The sequence below is a fragment of the Malus domestica genome, chromosome 03, assembly GCF_042453785.1.
Source record: "Malus domestica chromosome 03, GDT2T_hap1".
Lineage (NCBI taxonomy): Eukaryota > Viridiplantae > Streptophyta > Magnoliopsida > Rosales > Rosaceae > Malus > Malus domestica.
Genome location: NC_091663.1, coordinates 24,234,557 through 24,256,671, shown reverse-complemented (window position 1 = coordinate 24,256,671; position 22,115 = coordinate 24,234,557). Strand labels below are relative to the sequence as shown.

Below are 22,115 nucleotides of genomic sequence, written 5' to 3'. Positions count from 1 at the left end.
TTATGGTCTGTTTGATGCAGTTACATATACCGCCTTTTTCATCCTTGCATTTCTCGGGTTCGAGAAAAGTACAGGGAACAATCCAGCAGCTAGTATGAAGGCAATTTTAGGGGTAACAAATGCTCAATTTTCTTTTGCACTCTTTCATGAATTTCATTTGGATGTGAATGGTTAGGTGACATTACTTGTTACACCAGAAAAGGTTTGGTTTTGGTATAAAAGCTTAACTGCAAAAACACATCTGAAAGGTTTCGTTTGGCTACTAAGAAAGTTGGGAAGGGGTCAATCGTCATAGGTTGAGATTACATATACAAGGGTGTGAGGTTTACATAATGAGTTGTTGATGACTACGTACACATCGAGAATTTAGCTTATGTCTTTGTGTCCGATGAGGGAGTGGGTTTTTTTTTTAATTTTTTTTTTTGAAGTAACGAGAGAAAGAAATCGATCAAATTTCAAATTTTTACACTTTGCTTGTTCTTATAAGAAGGAAATCGATCAGTTTTTATCTCCCAACTCTCTATTTTTCAATTGTATTTTGGTGTCATTCCATTTTAAACTTAGTCCATTCAAATGAAGACAATTGAAGAACCTACCGTAAAACATCCGCACAAGCAAAACGTAGCTTAGCAACGCCAATAAAATCATCTACGAGAGTTGATCCAATCCAGGCAGGCCGCATGGGGGTTATTGAAGACAAAGCTGCCGAGATCCATATTAAAACTCCAATTTGGCAACTGATGAACAACACATTTCCGCTCCCTGAAAACATGCTTCATGCTTCGGCTCAGCTCACATTTAACCAATTGACTCATCAATGTTTTGCATCCGCTCAGAGTTGTATCAAGAGGATAATAGCTATCAACCAGATTTTGTTAGAACAAAGTGACAACAAACACCTCTGTCAATAAAATCTCCCTGTCCCAAATTGGCAGAGAGCTCCACCCGCACCAATCTTGAACCATCAACATTAAGCATTTACCAACGAATATCAGAAGGTTCCCAAGCAATGGGACAATTGGGACAACCTTCTATTAGGTTTATGGGGGAGAACCAACTCAGGCTTTTGCCCAGTTCTCGATTTTTTGCGTGTTTACTAACAAGCATAGAATTTGAAGGGCTAGTTGATTCGTAACTCAATACTTAAAATTAGGAATCAAATCAAAATGTTTATTTTTTATTGGTAAAACATTTGCAAATTTGATTTAAAAATTTGGTTACCTGATATTATCCTAATGCAAATATCCTTTGACAAATAAAAAATATATACAAAGATAATTTTGGGTGGTAATATCCAGACACTCTTTTTTATCTTTCACACACCTCTATTATTTCCCCTAGGTTGATCAATTGAAACAGTCAAATCACATAAATTAATAAGTAATGTGTGAAAAGTATAAATAAATGTGGGAAGAGGCAACAAAACTAACCAGATACCCAAAAATACCACAACGCACAGAGTCAGTCAGTACATTTCAGTGGCAAATGAAAAATACAAACACTGGGATTTGCTCTCTCTATCGCTGAGAGATTCTCTGTGATCGATGGCAATGGCGGACAATGGGCGAGTCGTCTGCAAATGCACAACATCGAGCAGGAGCTTCTTTTGCTTCAGATAATTCAGTTTCGACGACAAGCCCAACCGCCGAAACCTCCTCCGAAGCTTTTCGACCCTTCCTGTCTTTAAAAAAGGCCTCTTCACTCGCTGCAGCCCATTCCTTGCCGGAAACAGTATTCTCAGGTTTATCTCACACAATTACGGGTTTTTTCCGTTTTCTTTTGAGTTGCACTGTCTGTTTGGTTCCCGAGAAAATGCAGGAAAATTTATATAGTTTTTGAGCTTCTATAGGGTTTACTGAAGTGAATACTTGACTAGGTTCAGTTGGGTTGCTGATAAATTCAAACAATGAAATTTAGACGCGAATGCTTTTAATTGATTTGAAGAGAAGTTTCTGAGCTAGTTTATTGCTTCGAATGTTCAAATTGGATCGTATAAATGTGTCTGTGTGATAATTAGATGATTTGTTGCTTGCAGTATGGATGCACAAGAGAATTCAAGGTCCTCGATATTGCCATCATCCCTAGATAAGAGAATTCCCATATATGGGATGATGCCTGTTGATGCCTTCTGCATTGATGGTACGGGGCGTCCAAGGATTAGGAAGTAAGTTTTTTTATGACTTTCTGTTGATGAGGCTATGATGCATTTTCATTCTTCATTTAATTGTTATACTCTTTTAAACAACGGAGTATGATTAGCTACAAGGTTGCAGCTAACTATTTTGATCTCTTTCCAATTCAAGTTATATACACGTACGTTTCAAAATGGTTCTAAATTTATTTATTTTTAATTTAGTTTCCTTTTAAGTGAGACAGAATCTCCTTATATATTGCTCGATTTATTGTTGTTTCAGAATCAAGGCCTTAACTGTAGCTCTGAAAGCACTCAAGTTGGCAGGTGTCCACAAAATTGCAGTTGAGGTTTGGTGGGGAATCGTAGAGCGTTTCTCTCCTCTTGCATATGATTGGTCTCTATATGAAGAGCTTTTCAAACTGATTTCTGACTCAGGTTTGAAGTTGCATGTTGCCTTGTCTTTTCACTCAAATGTAAACTCTTCTTCTAGCAGAAAAGGGGGTGTAACTCTTCCGCTTTGGATCATAGAGGTTTGTTTTCTCTGCAATTTTGAAATCCCATTTGACTGTTTGGCCTTTTATTGGTAAAGTGCACATGGCTGTATTGGAATGCTTAATTTACCCGGCCATACTCTGTTGTGACAACATAAGAAACATAACCCATTTGGATGACTAGAGATAATATCAATGTTTCTTCAGTTTCCTGCTCTGCAACATGCTATGGTACTGTGTTCCCCATTAGCATACTTGATTTTAGCTTTGATGTGCATAAAAAGTTTATCTTTGCAAAGGGATGTGACAGAAAAACGATAGTTTGGCCTTCATTACACGCCCATCAGTTTGAATCCTGAATTTAGATAAAGAAGTTGACCTCTTCTATTTTTTTCCTCCCAGATTGGTGATCAGAATAAGCATATATTTTATTGGGACCCAAATGGATTTTCCAATGATGATTAGCTTACACTCGGAGTTGAGCATGTTCCTCTCTTTTGCTGCCGGACTGCCCTCCAATGTTATGAAGATTTCTTGTCAAGTTTTGCTAAGAAATTTGAATCCTTAATTGGAACTGTGATAGAAGAAATTAGTGTTGGTCTTGATCCTTCTGGTGGACTTAAGTATGTTACTGTTACACTAGAACCACAAGTATGAAGCCAGTCCAACGATTTCTTATGAACATTGTTACATTGCTCACACAGATATCCTGCACATCCTTTTGGTGATGGTAGATGGAAGTTTCCTGGAATCGGTGAATTCCAGTGCTAAGACAAGTGCATGTATGCTAAAAATCTTTCATTCATGTGACAGAAATTTGGTTGCTATTGAACTTTTTCTATTTACAACGTAGTTCCTTTTAGGATGGGCGACCTAAAGATGGCTGCAGGCAAGGAAGGAAAATCTCAGTGGGGAGAGAAGGGACCACAAAATGCTGGCTGTTACAACAGTCTCCCATCTGAAGTCCTTTCTTTGAAGAGGGAGAGGAAAGCATTCTTTCTGATTATGGGTGTTTTTTCCTTGTATGAAACTGATGGAAGCAGCTTGCTTTATTATTTCCCATGAAAAAATTCTGCATAACTGAAGCCTAGTGTAAATTGCACGAAATCATTGTTTGTATTTCATCCTCGAACTACCACATTGTTTCTTTAGCCAGGAAACACTTATGTGTAGGTGCCTGTAAACAACATGGGCCTGCAATATATATTTTCAATCTTTAGTGGAACTTTTCTTATAACCAACTCTATTTGCTTCTAGGGGTTATACTTGCAGACTGTTTGCTACTGGAGTCTTAAATACTCTTACGCAACATGATTAAAAGTAGTTATGTTTTAACGATTTAATATGAAGTCATGACAATGGAATGGGTTCTTAAGAAACTGCACTAAGTTAGATGCAATTTGATTAAGAATGAAATGCATTGATGCTTGTCTTCTAGAGAGAGAGAAAAATCATGATAGGATGTACTGGTTAGTAAACTAAGGACAATTATGGATGTATAAGTGGAAATTTCAATCATGTATGGTTCTTGATCATGCAATACTTGGCAAAACATAATTAAACTTATTGGAAAACAATGTGGAGCTTAGGAGATCTGACAGTGGCTTGACTTGTTGTAGGAATGGTACAGTGGTCGGTTGCTCCATCATACAGATGATATTCTTGCAAAGGCAGCTAACATTCTGAAGAAATATCAAGAATAGAAGCAAACTTCTATTCTATTGGCAGCTAAAATTGGTGGTACCAGACGAGAGCACACCCTGTTGAACTTACAGCTTGATACTACAGCAGTGCTCTTAGAGATGGTTATGATCCTGTTGCTTCATTTCAAATGTAACTATTCTACCATGTTCACGTACTAAATATTTTATTGCAGCTGCTTAGAAATGATGGATGGTGATAACTAGGCATCCTATCTTTGCAGTCTAGAAGGATTACTTCAACAGGTACGGGGCCTGCTAATTAATAATGCTTCCTTAGCTTGTTGCTTTGTTGGTACTTTTTTTGAACTTACTTTAGAAATTTTATCTGTATAATTCAAGCTTTTAAGTAAGGTAGGACTAGCCCATGCAGCTGTGTTTGGCACAGCAGGTCATGCAGGGTCTCTAGGTTCAACATGGGCTTGGAACGGGCCAATATGAGCTTTTTCAGCATTACAGATATTGGCTATTATTGATCTGTTTTTTAGTATCTTATAATTCATTCTGGGGTAAATCTTTAGTTTTAATTGGGTTGTCTTGCCTAGATAATAAAGAAGAAACATATGACAATTTGATCAATAATCATTTTCTGTTTTATTGGAATTTGGAATACAATTGATAATTTGATATTACTAAACAACAAAAATAGAATTGCATCACTATACCGTATATTAGTGTCGTACTACTTTAGATTGGCATGGTCTGTCCATTTACACCGGTGGGTGGTGGTAATGCCTAGTGGTGGCTTCTGCTGTCTACAATTCTATCAGTCAATTGGTTTCTTCAATAAAATGTCTGGCCTTATGCTTTGTTTATTGGGTATATATCATATTATACAATTCCAATGTAGTCTAACATGATTCGATTTGCACCAGATATGGAGTGTTTTAAAAAAAAGAGGCTACATTTGGTCTGGAGAAATACCAATGAGGGATTTGACAGGGTAAGTTCTTCCTTTGCTCAAGAACAAAAGCAAATTCCAGCTACCATTTATTTCTATTAGACATATATTGGATATTGCAAATGTCCTATAACTATGAAATAATAGTTGCATGTTCAATCCCAATATATGCATAAAGAACATCCTCCATACCCAATGACTAGATTGTATTTGGTTTTATGTCAAGGGCCTAAATGTTGATCTAACCGAGGCAGAGCGTTTTACTGGTCAGGAATGAAGTGCATAATTTGTTATAATACGGAAAGTTAACACAATGTATGCTGGTAGCAATGGGGATATTATGAAATGACCAGAACCGAGGCAGAGAGTTTCCCTGTTGCAACCATTACCACTGTAGGGGTTGCTAGTCCCAAGGCACAAGGGTATGCAACCACTAACACTGAGATACCGTACTGTATTGCCAGCACAAATTTATCCATACCTTTTGGTATCCAGTTTTCAGGGAAAAGACCAAATTCTCCAGGGATGAACCATCCAAGCAATGTCAAAAATGCTACAATGACAACCTGATGTAAGAAAGAAAAAAGAATCGACTATGCAATTGAAATATTGTCATAATACGTGGTGTACTAGGCAAAAGAAAAAAAAAACTCAAAAGAGTTATTGGACAAAAAGCTCAAAGCGGAGAACTAGGCAAAAGAAAAGGAAAGAAGCCAAAGACATACAAAAGGAAATGAAATGACGAGAAACCTTAACAGATGATAAGAAGAAAAGCAACCCCTAGAATATAGGCTGCTGATCTTTTAAATCAAGAACGGCATTTTCATTAAGAAAAATCATCTCCTGCTGACAGTCAGATGCAGCTCAATGCTTTGAATACTTGTCCATATCCAATTTTCAGTTTTAGTTTGCTTTTTGGTGAAAGTATGACGGAAAAAAAAGCACATAAAACTTCACCAGCTGAAAAAAAGTACTCATTAATTTATCTTATACGAAGCAGTAATGTGATATGGAAAGTCTGAGGATTAAACAAAAAAACTCACTGTTGGAACAAAAAACTTTGAATCTGGTCAGCTAGTTTCTGAACAAGTGCTCTGGTAAGCTGTGGAGCTTCAACAAGTTGAACTATTTGGAACTATTTGGGACAATTATGGAGTATAAGTGGAAAATTAAGCAAACAATACATTCTGAAGAAATATCAAGAAAATAAGCAAACTTCTACTATTCTTTTGGCGGCTAAAATTGGTGGAATATATTGGGGGTACCAGAGATGGCACCGCCTGGTGAACTTACAGCTGGATACTGCAACAGTTGCTCTTAGAGATGGTTATGATCCCGTTGCTTCAATTTTGTCTCGTCATGGAGCTGCTTTGCATGTTTCGTAAGATTCTAAGTTTTAAGGTTCTGACTGGAATTTTGTTCATTGTCTAAACTGATAATTAGGGTTTCTTAGACATTAGCTTGATTACAAATGTATCTATTCTACCAAGTTCAAATACTAAATATCTTATTAAAGCGGCTTAGAAATGATGGATGGTGATAACCCGGCATCCCATCTTTGTAGCCCAGAAGGATTACTCCAACAGGCACGCGGTCTGTTGATAAATAATGGTTCCTTAGGTTGTTGCTTTGTTGGTACTTAATTCTTATTTTGAACTTAGTTTAGAAACTTTATCATGTATAATTCAAGCTTTTAAGTTATAGGTAGGGCTAGCCCATCGACCTGTGCTTGGCACGGCAGGTCGTGCAGGGTCTCTAGGTTTAACATGGACTTGGAACGGGCCAATATGAGCTTTGTTCAGTGGTACAGAAATTATGTATTATTGATCAGTTTTTTAGGTTTCTTTTAGTATTTTATAATTCATTCTGAGGTATATTTTAGTTTTATTTGGGTTGTCTTGCCCAGATAATAAGGAAGAAACATATGACATGTTGATCAATAATCATTTTCCGTTTTATTGAAATTTGGATTACAATTGATAATTTGATATTACTAAACAACATATATAGAATTGCATCATTATCGTATATCAGTGTCGTACTACTTTAGATTGGCACGAGAATCATTGGGTGCCCAATGCATGCTGCCTCCACCACCAATGCCGCCACACCACTTGGAGGGGACACTCCACCACCTTCTTCCCCTCCGTATAGTTTAGACAGAACTTCAATGTCCAAATTCTTCACAAGAGTCTTCAAATTCTTGTACTATGCGAACTAATTGTAGCTAGCCAAATGACCTAAATGTTAATTCAGCTAGCCATCATTTTTGTCAACTCTAGCTAACTATTTTAGCTTAAATTCAGATATTCTAATTTATTTTTTCTTCTTCTGAATTTAACAACTCAAACCCCTTTTTCTTTGCTTGGAACCCATAGACAATGTAATTTATAGCTTTTAATGTTTATCAGAAGTTTAACTCTCTCTCTCTCTCTCTCTCTCTCTCTCTCTCTCTCTCTCTCTCTCTCTCTCCTAACTATTCAATTGGGAATTTGAGAGATTTTAATGGATTTATTTTTATGAAGTTTAATTGATTAGTGGAGATTCCATATAAAATTTTAATTCAATTCCCTTAAAATATCATGGGGAGAGATGAGACTTGTGGATGATTATAATACACTACGAAATCTCTCCAATTTCCTTTCAAACGTCTTAGGTTGAGATTACATATACAAGGGTGTTAGATTTACATAATGGGTTTACATAATGAGTTGTTGATGACTACATGCACATTGAGAATTTAGTTTCCTAACTATTCAATTGGGAATTTGAGAGATTTTAATGGATTTATTTTTATGAAGTTTAATTGATTAGTGGAGATTCCATATAAAATTTTGATTCAATTCCCTTAAAATATCATGGGGAGAGGTGAGACTTGTGGATGATTATAATACACTACGAAATCTCTCCAATTTCCTCTCAAACGTCTTAGGTTGAGATTACATATACAAGGGTGTTAGATTTACATAATGGGTTTACATAATGAGTTGTTGATGACTACATGCACATTGAGAATTTAGTTTATGTCTTTGTGTCCGATGAGGGAATGGTGTTTTTCTTTTATTTTTTATTTTGTGGTTAGTTAGAAGTAATGAGAGAAGTAAATTGATCAAATTTCAATTTTTTAGACTTTGCTTGTTCTTATAAGAAGGAAATCGATCAGTTGTTCCCCTTTTATCTTCCAACTCTCTACTTTTCAATTGTATTTTGGTGTCATTCCATTTTAATCTTAGTTCCATTCAAATGAAGAAATTTGAAGAACCTAACGTAAAACATCCACTAGCAAAACGCAGCTTAGCAATGCCAAGAAAACCATCTACGAGAGTTGATCCAATCCAGGCAGGTTGCATGGGGGGTTATTGAACACAAAGCTGCCGAGATCTATATTAAAACTCCAATTTGGCAACTAATGAACAACATAATTCTGCTCCCTGAAAACATACTTCATGCTTCAGCTCAGCTCACATCTAACCAATTGACTCATCAATGTTTTGCATTTACTCACAATTGCATCAAGTATCAAGAAGATAATAGCTATTAACCAGATTTTGGGCTTGTTTGGATGTGCTTTTAAACTGATTGAAAGCGCTTTTGGTGAAAATGTTTTTTAAACCAATCCTTAGTAAAAATGCAAGTAAATTCTGGAAAAGCATTTAAAGTGCTTCCTAGAAGAAGCACATAACTAGTGCTTCTTGCAGAAAGCACTTTAAGTGCTTTTGGAATCCACAAACATTTCCTCTAAAAGCGTTTTCAGTTATTTTAAAAACATATCCAAACGAGCTCTTTGTTGGAACAAAGTGACAGCAAGCATCTTTGTCAATAAAATCTCCTTGTCCCAAATTGGCAAAGAACTCCACCTGCACCAATCTTGAACCATCAACATTAAGCTTATACCAACGAATATCAGGAGGCTCCCAAGCAATGGGATCAGCCTTCTATTAGGTTTATGGGGGATAACCAACTCAAGCTTTCACCTAGTTCTCGACTTTTGCGTGTTTACTAACAAGCATGAAATTTAAAGGGCTAGCTGATTCGTAACTCAATACTTGAAAATTAGGAATCAAATCAAAATGTTTCTTTTTTATTGGTAGCATATTTGCAAATTTGATTTAAAAATTTAGTTAACTGATATTATCCTAATCCAAATATCTTTTGACAATTAAAAAATACATACAAAGATAACTTTTGGATGTTGATATCTACCCACCTATTTTTACACACCTCTATTATTTCCCAACTGTCGATCAATTGAAACAATTAAATGACATAAATTATTAAGTGATGTCTGAGAATTATTAAGTGATGTCTGAGAAGTAAAAATAAAGGAGCACAAAACTAAACAGACCCAAAAATACACAGTCGGTCAGTACATTTCAATTGCAAATGCAAATTACACACACTGGGATTTGCTCTCTCTATCGCTGACAGATTCTCTGTGATCGATGGCAATGGCGGACAATGGCAGTCGTCCGCAAATGCACAACAGTGAGGAGGAGCGTCTTCTGCTTCATAGAAGTCAGTTTCGACGACAAGCCCGACCGCCGAAACCTCCTCCGAAACGTTTCGACCTTTCCCGTCTTTAAAGAAGGCCTCTTTACTCGCTGCAGCCCATCCCTCGCCGGAAACAGTATTCTCAGGTTTATCTCACACAATTACGGTTTTTTTCCGTTTTCTTTTGAGTTGCACGGTCTGTTTGGTTCCCGAGAAAACGCAGGAAAATTTATAAAATTTTGGAGCTTCTGTAGAGTTTACTGAAGTGAATACTTGACTACGTTCAGTTGGGTTGCTGATAAATTCCAAACAATAAAATTTAGACGCGAACTTTTAATCTATTTGACGAGAAGTTTCTGAGCTAGTTTATTGCTTTCGAATGTTCAATGGGATGGTATAAATGTGTCTGTGTGATAATTAGATGATTCGAGGTCCTCGATATTGCCATCTTCCCGAGATAACAGAATTCCCATATATGTGATGATGCCTGTTGATGCCTTCTGCATTGATGGTACGGGGCGTCAATGCATTTTCATTCTTAATTTTATTATGACTTTCTGTTGATGAGGCTATGATGCATTTTCATTCTTAATTTAATTGTTACTCTTTTAAACGACAGAGTTTGATTAGCTACAAGGTTGCAATTAACTATTTTGATCTCTTCCCAATTCAAGTTATGTAACGTTTTTAAATGTTTCTAAAATTATTTTTTTAATTTAGTTTCCTTTCAAGTGAGACTCCTTATACGTTGCTCGATTTACTGTTAAATCAGAATCAAGCCCTTAACTGTAGCTCTAAAAGCGCTCAAGTTGGCATATGTCCACGGAATTGCAGTTGAGGTTTGGTGGGGAATCGTAGAGCGTTTCTCTCCTCTTGCATATGATTGGTCTCTATATGAAGAGCTTTTCAAACTGGTTTCTGAGTCAGGTTAGGTTTGAAGTTGCATGTTGCCTTGTCTTTTCACTCAAACGTAAACTCTTCTTCTAGCAGAAAAGGGGGTGAACGTCCTCCACTTTGGATCATAGAGGTTTGTCTTCTTTGATATTTTGAAATCCCATTTGAAGTTATTAGTCTGGTACAATGCACATGACTATATTGCAACGCTTAATTTACCTGGTCATACTTTAAGAATCATAACTCATTTGGATGACTAGAGATAATATCAATGTTTCTTCAGTTTTGTGCTCTGCAACGTGCTATGGTACTGTGCTCTGCAATGTTTCTTAATCGGAACTGTAATTGAAGAAATTAGTGTTGGTCTTGGTCCTTCTGGTGAACTTAAGTATCTTACAGTTACACTAGAACTACGAGTATGAAGCCAGTCCAATGATTTCTTACGCAACATTGTTACATTGCTCACACAGATATCCTGCACATCCTTTTGGATATGGTAGATGCAAGTTTCCTAGAATCGGTGAATTCCAGTGCTATGACAAGTACATGTATGTTAAAAATCTTTCATTCCTCTGATGGAAATTTGGTTGCTATTGAATTTTTACTATTTACAACCTTGTTCCTTTTAGGATGGGTGACCTAAAGATGGCTGCACGCAAGGAAGGAAAACATCAGTGGGAAGAGAAGGGACCACAAAAGGCTGGCTGTTACAAGAGTCTCCCATCTGAAGTTCCTTTCTTTGGAGAGGGAGAGGAAAGCTTGCTTTCTGATTATGGGTGTTTTTTCCTTGTATGAAACTGATGAAAGCAGCTTGCTTAATTATTTCCCATGAAAAATTTCTACATAATTGCTTTTATCGTTCTGTTCATGAACATTTCATCCTCGAACTAGCACTTAGAATAAAATGCAAACGCTGAATTGAAGTTGTGTTCATTAGCCCTGCAACATTTGTGTGTAGGTGCATGTAAACAACATGGGCCTGCAATATATATTTTCAATCTTTATTTGCTTCTAGGGGTTGTACTTGCAAACTGTTTGCTACTTAAGTATTAACTACTCTTACGCAACATGATTAAAAAGTAGATATGTTTTAATGATTTAATATGAAGTCATGACAAGGGACCGGGTTTTTAAGAAACTGCACTAAGTTAATTCAATTTGATTAAGAATGAAAGTGCATTGATGCTTGTCTTCTACAGAGAGAAAAAAAAATCATTATAGGATGTACTGGTTAGTAAACTAAGGACAATTATGGAGTATAAGTGGAAAATTAAATTATATTATGGTTCTTTATCATGCGATACTTGGCATAACATGATTAAACTTATTGGAAAACACTGTGGAGCTTGACTTGTTGTAGGAATGGTACAGTGGTAGGTTGCTCCATCATGCAGATGATATTCTTGCAAAGGCAGCTAACATTCTGAAGAAATATCAAGAAAACAAGCAAACTTCAATTATATTGGCGGCTAAAATTGGTGGAATATATTGGTGGTATCAGGGGATAGCACACCCTGCTAAACTTACACCAGGATACTACAATACTGCTGTTAGAGATGGTTATGATCCTGTTGCTTCACCTTTGTATTGTCATGGAGCTGCTTTGCATGTTCCGTAAGATTCTAAGTTTTAAGAATGATAAGATCTTTTGGGCTGAAAATTGCGTTCCTTTTGTTAAAAAGATGTGGTAAAGCAGCCAAAAAACCCAACTTACCAGTAAGTTTATTGAACTACCTAGAGGAGCAGCCTCACTGCCTTATAATTTTTTTGTCGAGGGCATGTGTTCCCATGACAGGCGTTCTTGAGCTGGAAGTGTAAATTTTTTGAAATGGATTTGGTTGGCTGTAAAAACTGAATGCTTTACTACCAAATATGGGAAGAATAATTTGAATTGCAATTTTGGTACTACTGGTCTCATTGCATTGACAAATCTAGGTATGACATTTCAATTTTAGGAATATCGTCATATTCTCATATCCGTCACTATGAGAAGATAATGTAGTCTTTGCAGATTGAAAACAACAATAAGAAAATGGATCCGAAAATATAGAGAACAAAAAGAACTAAGAGTTCATTCCTCCAGAGTCCTTCAAATACTTGGTCTTGATTTTGGTGAGTGTGATTGCGGCATCTTTCATGTTAATCCTCTCTCTCGGCAATGCTGCAGAGCAAGCTAAAGCTAATCTCATAATGGATAATAAGCAATCCCTTCTGCTCACGAAATCACCATCTTCCTCTGCCCCAAGTATATCGGCATCCACAACTTCACCTATTGCAGCATCTGGCAATAATGAATCTGCAATCCATTGCTTTAAATCCATTTCCCCAACAAACATCTCGTCTGTTGGCTTCCTTTTTGTGAATGCCTCCATGAGTACAATACCAAAACTATACACATCCCCTCTAGTCGAAACGCTTCCTTCCATCCCATACTCTGCAAAATTTGCATGTGAATTTAGTTATACATGATAAAAAGAAAATTATAACTCCTAATAAGGCCAACATATACAAAATTGAGAAAATACATCACCTGGAGCCATATATCCAACTGTGGCTAGAGTCATGGTTTTTGTCATCGAATCTCCACCGCCGATGAGTCTTGCAATGCCAAAATCAGCAACATGTGCAACCATATCATCATCTAGTAGTATATTGCTTGGTTTCACATCACAATGAACGATAGGTATCGAGTAACCATGATGAAGATATTCTAGTGCCAATGCAACATCTCTCATTATGTCCAACCTCTGCAGGATAGTCATGGAGCGGTTTGGAGAATACAACCACTTTTCGAGGCTTCCATTAGGCATCAATTGAAGTATCAGGGCCTTGAAATCAAGTTCATCGCAGCAACTTATGATTTTAATAAGATTCCGGTGACGGATATTGCTTAGCATTTCACATTCCTTATCAAAACTCTTGAATGCCCCTTCTAGCTGTAAATTGAAAACCTTGACGGCGATATCTATCCCGTCTAAAAGTGTTCCTCTGTATACTGAGCCAAAACCCCCCGTGCCTAGTAAGTTATTCTCATGAAATCCATTTGTTGCCCTTACAAGTTCTAGGTGCGAAACTCTTCTCCAAAGAACTTGATGTAGTGAGGCAGTTTCTCTAACAACTTTGACATTCCTTTTCTTGCATAGTATCAGAATCAATGCAGCGGCCGCTAAGAGTATTACTGGTATGACCCCTGAGATGATATATTTAGCTTTCCTCCAATTTGGCTTAACTTTTGTTCTATTTTTGCACAGTGGAACATGGAGTCGGGAAGCACCGCAGAGTGCACCGTTTGATACAAATGAATCAGCAGAGAAGTTTCCGAAAGGCCCGCCGGTTGGAATTTCTCCTTGGAGTTTGTTGAAAGACAAATTCAGATGCTTGAGAAACAAGAGTGCTTCCAATGACTTTGGGATCTCTCCAGATAGATTGTTTTTGGACAAATCCAAGAATTCTAGGCTTAGCAAGGTTTTAAATGAACTGGGAATAGGGCCTTCTAAATAATTGTTTGCCAAGGACAGACTAATCATACTTTGAAGACCACCAATGCCACCGGGAATGTTTCCGGAGAAATGGTTATTTGATAAATCCATATCCACCACATCTTTCAACTTTCCGATGTCTTCGAGTGGTCCAACTAGAGAATTGGAAGACAAGTTTAGGCGCAATATATACTTGAGTTCCCAAAAGGAAGATGGTATTTTAGAAGTTAACAGATTGGACCCTAACCATAGACTTCTTAGAGCTACTGACAAAGTACCCAAGCAGGAAGGAATAGAACCAGAGAGCCGATTACCACCCAAATCTAACTCGGCTAGGTATTTTAGTTGGCAGAGTTCATACGGGATATGTCCTCGCAGTACGTTATCCTTCAAATACAAAGCTTGGAGATTTTGTAGCCTTTGTATTGAAGTTGGAATTGCTCCACTCAACTGATTGTTTTCCAGAACTAATGTTATCAAGCTGCTCAAGTTGCCAATATCAACGGGAATGTTACCCCTGATGTTGGAAAAGCTTAAATCAACTTCTAGGAGTGACGTAGAGAGATTCCCGCGAAAAACTGGAATCGTGGTGTTTAGTGGATTGCCTCCTAAGGATAATCTTGTCAAATTTCTAAGATTAAACAAGCAAGAGAGAGTGCTTGCTGCTTGTGGAGTAGAAGCATCAATTGTCAAATTATTCATGTACAAATAAAGATGCTCGAGGTTTTTCAAGGAACAGAGCGTGCTAGGAAGAAACCCGGTAAATGAGTTTTGGGCCATGTCTACCTGCCTCAGCTTGGAAGCATTGGAGAGGTTGGGGAGTGGTCCAGCCACGAGGTTAGTTTCGTCTACAAGAAGGGACTCTAGGTTTGGAGCGTGAAGACCGATGTTTGCTGGGAGGCTACCTGAGAGCGGATTTGAAGAAAGCCCTATTAGTCTTATCATGGAGAGATTGAAGAGTTTGGATGGGATGACGCCATTGAGATTATTAATCATCAGTCCCAAAATCTCTAACTGTGAAATATCACCAATCTCATCCGGTATTGTACCTGTCACAATTTCAGCACGTTTGCATTAACTTTGTAACTTCAGTTTAAATAAAAACTATAAACTATAAACGAAATGATTGTAAAATGCCCGCAAATTTATTACCTTCTAAATTATTGTTGTAAAGATAAATCTTGCGTAAGTAGGTCAAGTTGCCCAGACTTTTGGGTATGCTTCCACGGAAATTGTTATACTCAAATGACACTAAACGAAGCTCTTTGCATTGCCACAGTTTGGAGGGAATAAGACCGTCAAACTGGTTTTGACCCAAATTAATTAGTCGAACACTCGAAAGATGCTCACATATATTGTCCGGAAGACTGCCACTCATGTTGTTCCTGAATAGAGCCAAAGTAGTCAAAGAAGATACGTTGAGGGCAGGCAAAAAAGCAGAGCCTTTAAGGGCATTGTCCTGCACATACAACTCCTCCAGCTGACCTAAACTCCCTATCTCGTTCGGAAGTTCTATAAAATCAATCCGTGTATATTGTTAAAATCATGTATACATATATAGGAGCAGCTTCTTAGTGGGAATCCCGTTGTACCGTAGCAAGGTGGGATACATTCTAAGGACCATGTACTCACTATATAGGACCTCTTTTTTGCTCTAGAATAGAAGGGTTTTACACGGTAAATATACGATCCTACGATAGTCCTCTCATCTCATTTTTTGAAGTTGAACAAGATCCCAGCTAAGAAGGGGGTTATATATATATAACAAAACCAAAGTCATACAGTATACCTTCAAACTTGTTGTCGTCAAGTTGTATGACCTTCACCATTGTTAAGTTGCCGATTTCTCTGGGTATGCTACCTGTTAAATATGTGCATGCATGCCAACAAAAAAGAACGGAAAAAAACAAACGAGATGATTGTTATACCTCTTACTGAAAATTTAACTTTCCCCCTCGAAACTCATTTTTTCAAGCCTCTAGCCCATCATATAATATTTATCCAAATAAAATCCAATGATTAGGATCCAACTAAGTAATTTACCAAATTAAGTTTGTGTCCGTTTTTATATTTTTTGGATCCCTTGTATACCCCATCTAAGCCATTATTTAGAACGGTGTATTCAATTGAGAATTTGAGAAATTTTAATAGATTTACCATAGATTTTTATGGAATTTAATTGATTTGTAGAGATTCCATATAAAATTTTAATTCAATTCTTTCGAAATCTCATTGGGAGAGATGAGATTTGTGAATGCTTAAAATACACTACAAAATCTCTCTAATTCCCTCTAATTCCTCAACTTTCTTAAATTCTTTAAAATCAATTTCTAATTTAATACACCTGGAATGTTATAAACTTCTTTAAAATCCTAATTGAATACACCCGAATTTCTAAGGATTTTAATAAACTATCTTAAAATTCTAATTGAATACAACTTGAATTTCAGATAGTCATTTAAAATCCTGATTGAATACCCTAAGTTCAATAAAAAAATTAAAATCCCTCAAAATCTCAATTGAATACATCCCTTAATCTAATTAGGTTTTGGATTGGAAGAGTTCACACAAAATTAAAAATATATTAAACAAATTAAATGTCTAAAAGAAACGTATAAGAGATTTGGTGGCATGATTTTGTAAATAAACACAAATTCATGGACATCTTTTATCCAACATGACAGCATATTCAAAATTTGGATTTTATTTAGAAATTATAATATATGTGGGATTTTGTCTAGAGTAGAGTTGTAAGGGCTTAAATATAAAGAATCCTACATTTTATAACATAGAATTAAAATGTAACAAAGATGTTAAATGTAATGAAGCAAGCAACACTAATTTATATGCCTAGGTGGTTGGTAATGGTGCTACGTACGTACCTGATAGTTGGTTACTGCTCAGATCAATTATTTCGAGTGCAGATAAGTTGAAGATAGCAGCGGGTATGAAACCAGAGAAGCCATTACCCAACAATTTGAAGGTTTGAAGTTTAGGGAAGGACCCAAACCACGAAGGAATGGTTCCCATAAAGTTGTTGTTTCCAAAGTTAATTGCCTTCAACCGGCGCAAACGAGACAGTTCTTGGGGTAAGGGACCATGAAAACTATTATTCCCAAGGCCCAACTCAACGAGAAATGAGAGGTTGCCTAGATGCGGAGGAATAACCCCGGCAAGACCCATGTACGACAGATTCAAGGCCGTGACTCTGTGGTGGCGAGCACTGCAGGTAACGCCAACCCAGTTGCAAATGTCGGAATTGGAGGCAGAGGACCAGTTGGCGGTCAAGATGTTTTGAGGGTCACTAGTGATGTGAGCTTTGAGAGCAAGAAGCGCGGACTGATCTGTGCTTAAATTCGTATGAGCTATTGCTAATGCATCTGCAGTAAAGTAATTAGCCATAATCATCATATAGATATAACACAAGCAGTGTATCATCGACAACATTCTCAACAGTAGGAAACGACTTCTCTCCATACACAGTATATATATACTCTCCTTAATTGTAGTAGTTTTCGTCTTTCGGTTTTAATTCGATGGAAAACTTGAACTCATTACATTCACATAAATAGGGAAACAAGATGGTGTTACCAAGACTTGTGCACCACTTAGGCTGGCCCGGCTTCTACGTCGAGACTTGCATTGCCCGGCTTCTACTTCTAAGTGAGGAGACTTTTAGACTTCCAACGAAGACTTGTGATTCGGATATTTTACATATCAAACACACCATTCACTTTTTGCTCAAAAAAAGCTGGGGGCTTTTTTGTGTTTGGTAAACATTCAGCTTCATCTTTTTTTTCACAGTTTTGGGTGAAAAAAACCAAAAACAAGAAGCTGCAAAAACCGGTTTTTTTTCACATCTGTTTTACATAAAAGTTTACCAAACACTCTAATACTGTTTTTTTTTTTTCAAAAGCATTTTTACAAAAAAGTTTACCAAACACTCTACAGCTTTATTTTACAGCCGCTTATTCTCACAGCACAGCAGAAGCAGCTTTTTTTTCAAAGAACAACAATACCAAACCAGCCCTTAGACTTCGAACGAAGACTTATGATTCGGATATTTTACATATCAAACACACCATTCATTTTTTGTTAATAGCTTAGCTAAAGGGGCATGAGATCAAAATAAGTTTAAGGGAGGTAAAATTAAGCCTTCACTTTTTGCTGATAGCTTAGCTAGGTGAGGAGGAATTGTGACTCCAGTGAGAACGATGTAAGTGAGATTCAAGGGCAACTTGGAAATGAGACTAGAAGGTTGCAACTTGGAAGTGAGCCATCAATGATAAGGATGTCATCTTTATTTGGGATTTGGATCCTCTCCTGAGCTCAGAAATCTGAGCCTCCTGACCAAATCATACGGGCCATTGGATTTTGATCCAACGTTTACAAACATGGGATTTATCTAAAAGTTATAATAATTGCAGTCGTTTGATCAAAATCTAACGACCCTGTGATTTGGTCAGAAGGCTCAAATTTCTAAGCTCAGGAGAGGATCCAAATTTAACAATGTTAGGTAATTTGTGCTGCACAGCTGGAGATGCCCAAATGTGGAATTGTAGTCTTCAGTTCACACTCGATCAAAACAAACAACATAGAATTGTGATCTTTACAATGCATTAAAAAAAGTATGTTAAAATTTCTTGTTTTCTTGATAATTATTAATTAAGGACTCGTTTAATAATTATTTCGTTTTTGTTTTTGTTTTTTGGTGCTTATTTTTTTGAAAATTGAAAATTTATTTTATAACTACTTTTAATTTTTTTTTAAATGAAAAATGAAAAATACAGGCTAAACATTGAAAACTCAAGAAAGTAGTTCACAAAAGTGAAAAAAAAAATTGAAAATGAAATGGATATCAAATGGCCTGTAATTAAATGATCACTGAAATTGAATGTCTCAAATCAATGTGAACTTTCTGTCATATTATTTTTCCATTTCAGTCAAACCCAGCACGAACAACGAACCATCAAGCTTCAAGCTTGAAGCTTGAATCCCAATTTATTCATTTACTTCTTCTTCTTCTTTTTCTTCTTCTTTTTTATTTTTAAGTTTTTAATTACATAAAATTAAAAATTGTTTTCTATTATTTAAATATTTTTAAATTCACATAGTAATATATAATTAGATTTGTGGAATCCAGTTATTTACCACATCAGCTTATAACAAATTTTTTAACGAAATTGTAACAGAATGACCACATTGATTGAAGGTTTCAAGTTTAGCGAAGGACACAAACCACGAAGGAATGGTTCCCATAAAGTTGCTTCCAAAGTTAATCGTCTTCAACCAGCGCAAACGAGACAATTCTTGGGGTAGGGGACCATGAAAACTATTATTCTTAAGGCACAACTCAACGAGAAATGAGAGGTTGCCTAGATGCGGAGGAATAACTCCGGCAAGACCTATGTACGAACCCAAGGCCACCCACCCCTCGAACCCAAGACCTAATGCTACCCCACCCTTTTACCCACACCACTAGGCTAGCCCTAGTGCTTAAAAAAAAGTAGGTTTTTTTTTTCAATTTTTTTTTAATTTTTTTTCAATTTTTTTATAAAAAGGTGGGGGTATGCAACATGCATGTTTTCGTGATACTTAAGGATCCGTGTGATAATTATTTTGTTTTAATTTTTATTTTTTTGTGCTTATTTTTTTGAAAATTGAAAATTTATTTAGTGACTACTTTTAATTATTTTTTAAAAATGAAAGTTGAAAAATAAAGGCTAAACATTGAAAACTCAAGAAAGTAGTTATCGTTGCAATCACATTTAAAATAGGAATATGATTGTGTAAATCCTAGTGTATCTAGTGATATATTTGAATATTACATTTTAGTAGTTAATATCCTATTAGAGTTGTAATTCTAATAGGGTAAGGATTTAATATATACTAATACTATAAATAAAGGCACAATGAGGTGATAAAACACACATCTCACAATTAAATATCTCTCTTCTCCCTCTCTTGCCACCGGCTCTCCCTCTCTAGTCCTAAATACAGTTCAGTCAAATAGGCTTACTACACGTTATCAGTACATATCGTAGGAGAAGGTTTTCTTCTACAAAATTCAAAGGCTTTTATGTGTTTTCTGCCAATCATGTGCGCTTAAATAAAGTAAGATATTTAAAACGTCTACGAATCATGAAAACATTCACATGATGCATGAATTTCCTATATTTATATTTTCCTTCTGATATATATTGTATATAATATATATATATATATATATATATGTATATACACGTTTCATGCATTACGTAATTATTTTATTATGTAAAATTTAAAAGGTAAAACATATAAATATATTAGAAGTACCAGAAAAAAAAAAAGGAATTTAATGCGGCACGGCCTACAGATGTCGCATAACATAACTAAACTTATTGGAAGACAATGTGGAGCTTAGGAGATGTGACACCACCATCTAAAGGCAGCTAAAATTGCTTTTGACAGCGTGACTCCTCTATCTCCATTATTGCTGATGCCCTTGTCGCGTAGCGTCGGCAACCGCTCTATCTCCATTATTGCTGATACCTACACTTGGACTTGGATTGCTTGCCCTTCAATTTCGATGCCCTTCCCGTGTCCTTTTGTTTTTGTGGTCACGGTTAAGTCACGTCAATATTTTATATTATTATTTCTTTTTGTTTTATTATTTTTATAAAAAAAATAATATAAAATATTAACGTGGCTTAACCGTGACCACACAAAACAAGAGGGCAGGAAGAGAGCACCAAAATGAGAGGCCAGACAATCCAAGTCCAAAAATGAATGGTGTGTGTTCTAACACACCAGACACTTACGATATAAACAATACTAATTTTTGGTTAATTATAATTTGTTGTTTACAGTTGTTCTTTTTGAAAAAAAAAAAAACAAATGCCTCATGTTAGCAGCACCATTATTTTCCACCTCTGCTCACCTTGGACAGTGTTTGCTTTGATGCATTTACCTAAACTTGAATCACTTCTGTCTCTATTGGTCTATTGAGTTTTGAATCTGATAATTCTAAGTTATAGTTCGAACACAATAATATAGTCTTTTTCAAATATTCATTTTCATAGGAGACAGATTCAAAATCACTGATGGAATCCTTCTGTTTTCTGCAGCAATTACGCCTTTTGACAAGCAACAACACACAAAGTGTAGGGGACTTGGATTGTATGCCCTCCCATTTTGGTGCCCTCCCCGTGCCCTCCTGTTTTGTGTGGTCACGGTTAAGCCACGTTAATATTTTATATTATTTTTTTATAAAAATAATAAAACAAAAAGAAATAATAATATAAAATGTTGACGTGGCTTAACCGTGACTACAAAAACAGGAAGTCACGGGAAGGGCATCGAAATTGGAGGGCAGGCAATCCAAGTCCTTCATTTTTAGCTAATAGCTTAGCTAGGTGAGGAGGAATAGTCTAAGTCCGGCTTCTACGTCGAAGTGAGGTGACTTAGACTAGTTGAAAGAAGACTTGTGATTTGGAATTTTTTCAATCAAACACACACCATTCATTTTTTTGCTGTTAGGTGAGGAGGAATAGTCTAGTGGATTGTCTGCCCTTCCATTTTAATATTATTTCCATTCTCTTTTGTTTGTGTGGTCAGGGTTAAGTCACGTCAATATTTTATATTAATTTTTTTTATAAAAATAAGAAAATAATAAAATAAAAAAAATAATAAGAATATAAAATGTTAACGTGATTTAACCGTGACCACACAAAATAAGAGGGAATGAAAAAAGTATGAAAATTGGAGGGCAAACAATCCACCTCCATAGTCTAAGCCCGGCTTCTATGTCGAAGTGAAGCGACTAGACTAGTCGAACGAAGACTTCTGATTTGGACTTTTTGCATATCAAACACACATTATTCATTTTTGGCTTATTTTTGGCTATGCGCTGGAGCTCGATTTTAATCTCATTTTGTTTTCTAGAGCTCGATAGTCGTCACTTTACTCTCTAAAACTTAAAATTCACTCCAATGTACCATCTGAAACTCGATTTTGATCTCATTTTGCCTCTTGAAACTCAAAAGT

The 22,115-nt window shown here is 36.2% G+C and overlaps 2 protein-coding genes, 1 long non-coding RNA gene and 1 pseudogene across 4 annotated transcripts in view; 3 read left to right on the top strand and 1 right to left on the bottom strand.

The window, feature by feature from the left end:
- The window catches only part of LOC139194098 (uncharacterized), a 37,554-nt gene extending 23,599 nt beyond the window's left edge, over positions 1-13,955 (top strand). The window contains exon 3 of the long non-coding RNA XR_011578807.1: positions 13,863-13,955. This is a non-coding gene — a long non-coding RNA (uncharacterized lncRNA). The remainder of the gene's footprint in view (positions 1-13,862) is intronic.
- LOC108170361 (inactive beta-amylase 4, chloroplastic-like) lies at positions 1,606-4,534 on the top strand (annotated as a pseudogene).
- LOC139194092 (inactive beta-amylase 4, chloroplastic-like) lies at positions 9,585-12,271 on the top strand. Of its 2 annotated transcripts, XM_070818361.1 has the most exons (4): positions 9,585-9,863; positions 11,082-11,159; positions 11,241-11,400; positions 11,972-12,271. In XM_070818361.1, exons 1-4 carry the CDS (start codon positions 9,685-9,687, stop codon positions 12,227-12,229), a joined length of 675 nt encoding a protein of 224 aa, XP_070674462.1. In that variant the 5' UTR covers positions 9,585-9,684; the 3' UTR covers positions 12,230-12,271. The 2 variants fall into 2 exon arrangements, 1 of the variants encoding a protein (XP_070674462.1); XR_011578804.1 differs by lacking the exons at positions 9,585-9,863; positions 11,972-12,271 and adding an exon at positions 10,603-10,744 and having other exon boundaries at positions 11,241-11,302.
- LOC139194087 (probable LRR receptor-like serine/threonine-protein kinase At3g47570) lies at positions 12,497-17,706 on the bottom strand. Its single transcript, XM_070818355.1, has 5 exons — positions 16,973-17,706; positions 15,880-15,951; positions 15,243-15,602; positions 13,142-15,139; positions 12,497-13,045 (listed from the first exon to the last, which is right to left on the bottom strand). Exons 1-5 carry the CDS (start codon positions 17,565-17,567, stop codon positions 12,675-12,677), a joined length of 3,396 nt encoding a protein of 1,131 aa, XP_070674456.1. The 5' UTR covers positions 17,568-17,706; the 3' UTR covers positions 12,497-12,674.
- Between the last annotated feature and the right edge of the window lie 4,409 nt (positions 17,707-22,115).

What these genes read in the sequence shown, in the direction of transcription:
- LOC139194087 (XM_070818355.1), bottom strand. Translation starts at nt 17,567, where the DNA reads ATGGAGAGAAGTCGTTTCCTACTGTTGAGAATGTTGTCGATGATACAC. An exon ending in GAGCAGTAACCAACTATCAG is followed by an intron (nt 15,952 to 16,972) that starts GTACGTACGTAG and finishes CATATTTAACAG; the next exon opens with GTAGCATACCCAGAGAAATC. An exon ending in AGTTGGATATATGGCTCCAG is followed by an intron (nt 13,046 to 13,141) that starts GTGATGTATTTT and finishes CAAATTTTGCAG; the next exon opens with AGTATGGGATGGAAGGAAGC.
- LOC139194092 (XM_070818361.1), top strand. Translation starts at nt 9,685, where the DNA reads ATGGCAGTCGTCCGCAAATGCACAACAGTGAGGAGGAGCGTCTTCTGC. An exon ending in GCCGGAAACAGTATTCTCAG is followed by an intron (nt 9,864 to 11,081) that starts GTTTATCTCACA and finishes TTGCTCACACAG; the next exon opens with ATATCCTGCACATCCTTTTG. An exon ending in CAGTGCTATGACAAGTACAT is followed by an intron (nt 11,160 to 11,240) that starts GTATGTTAAAAA and finishes TGTTCCTTTTAG; the next exon opens with GATGGGTGACCTAAAGATGG.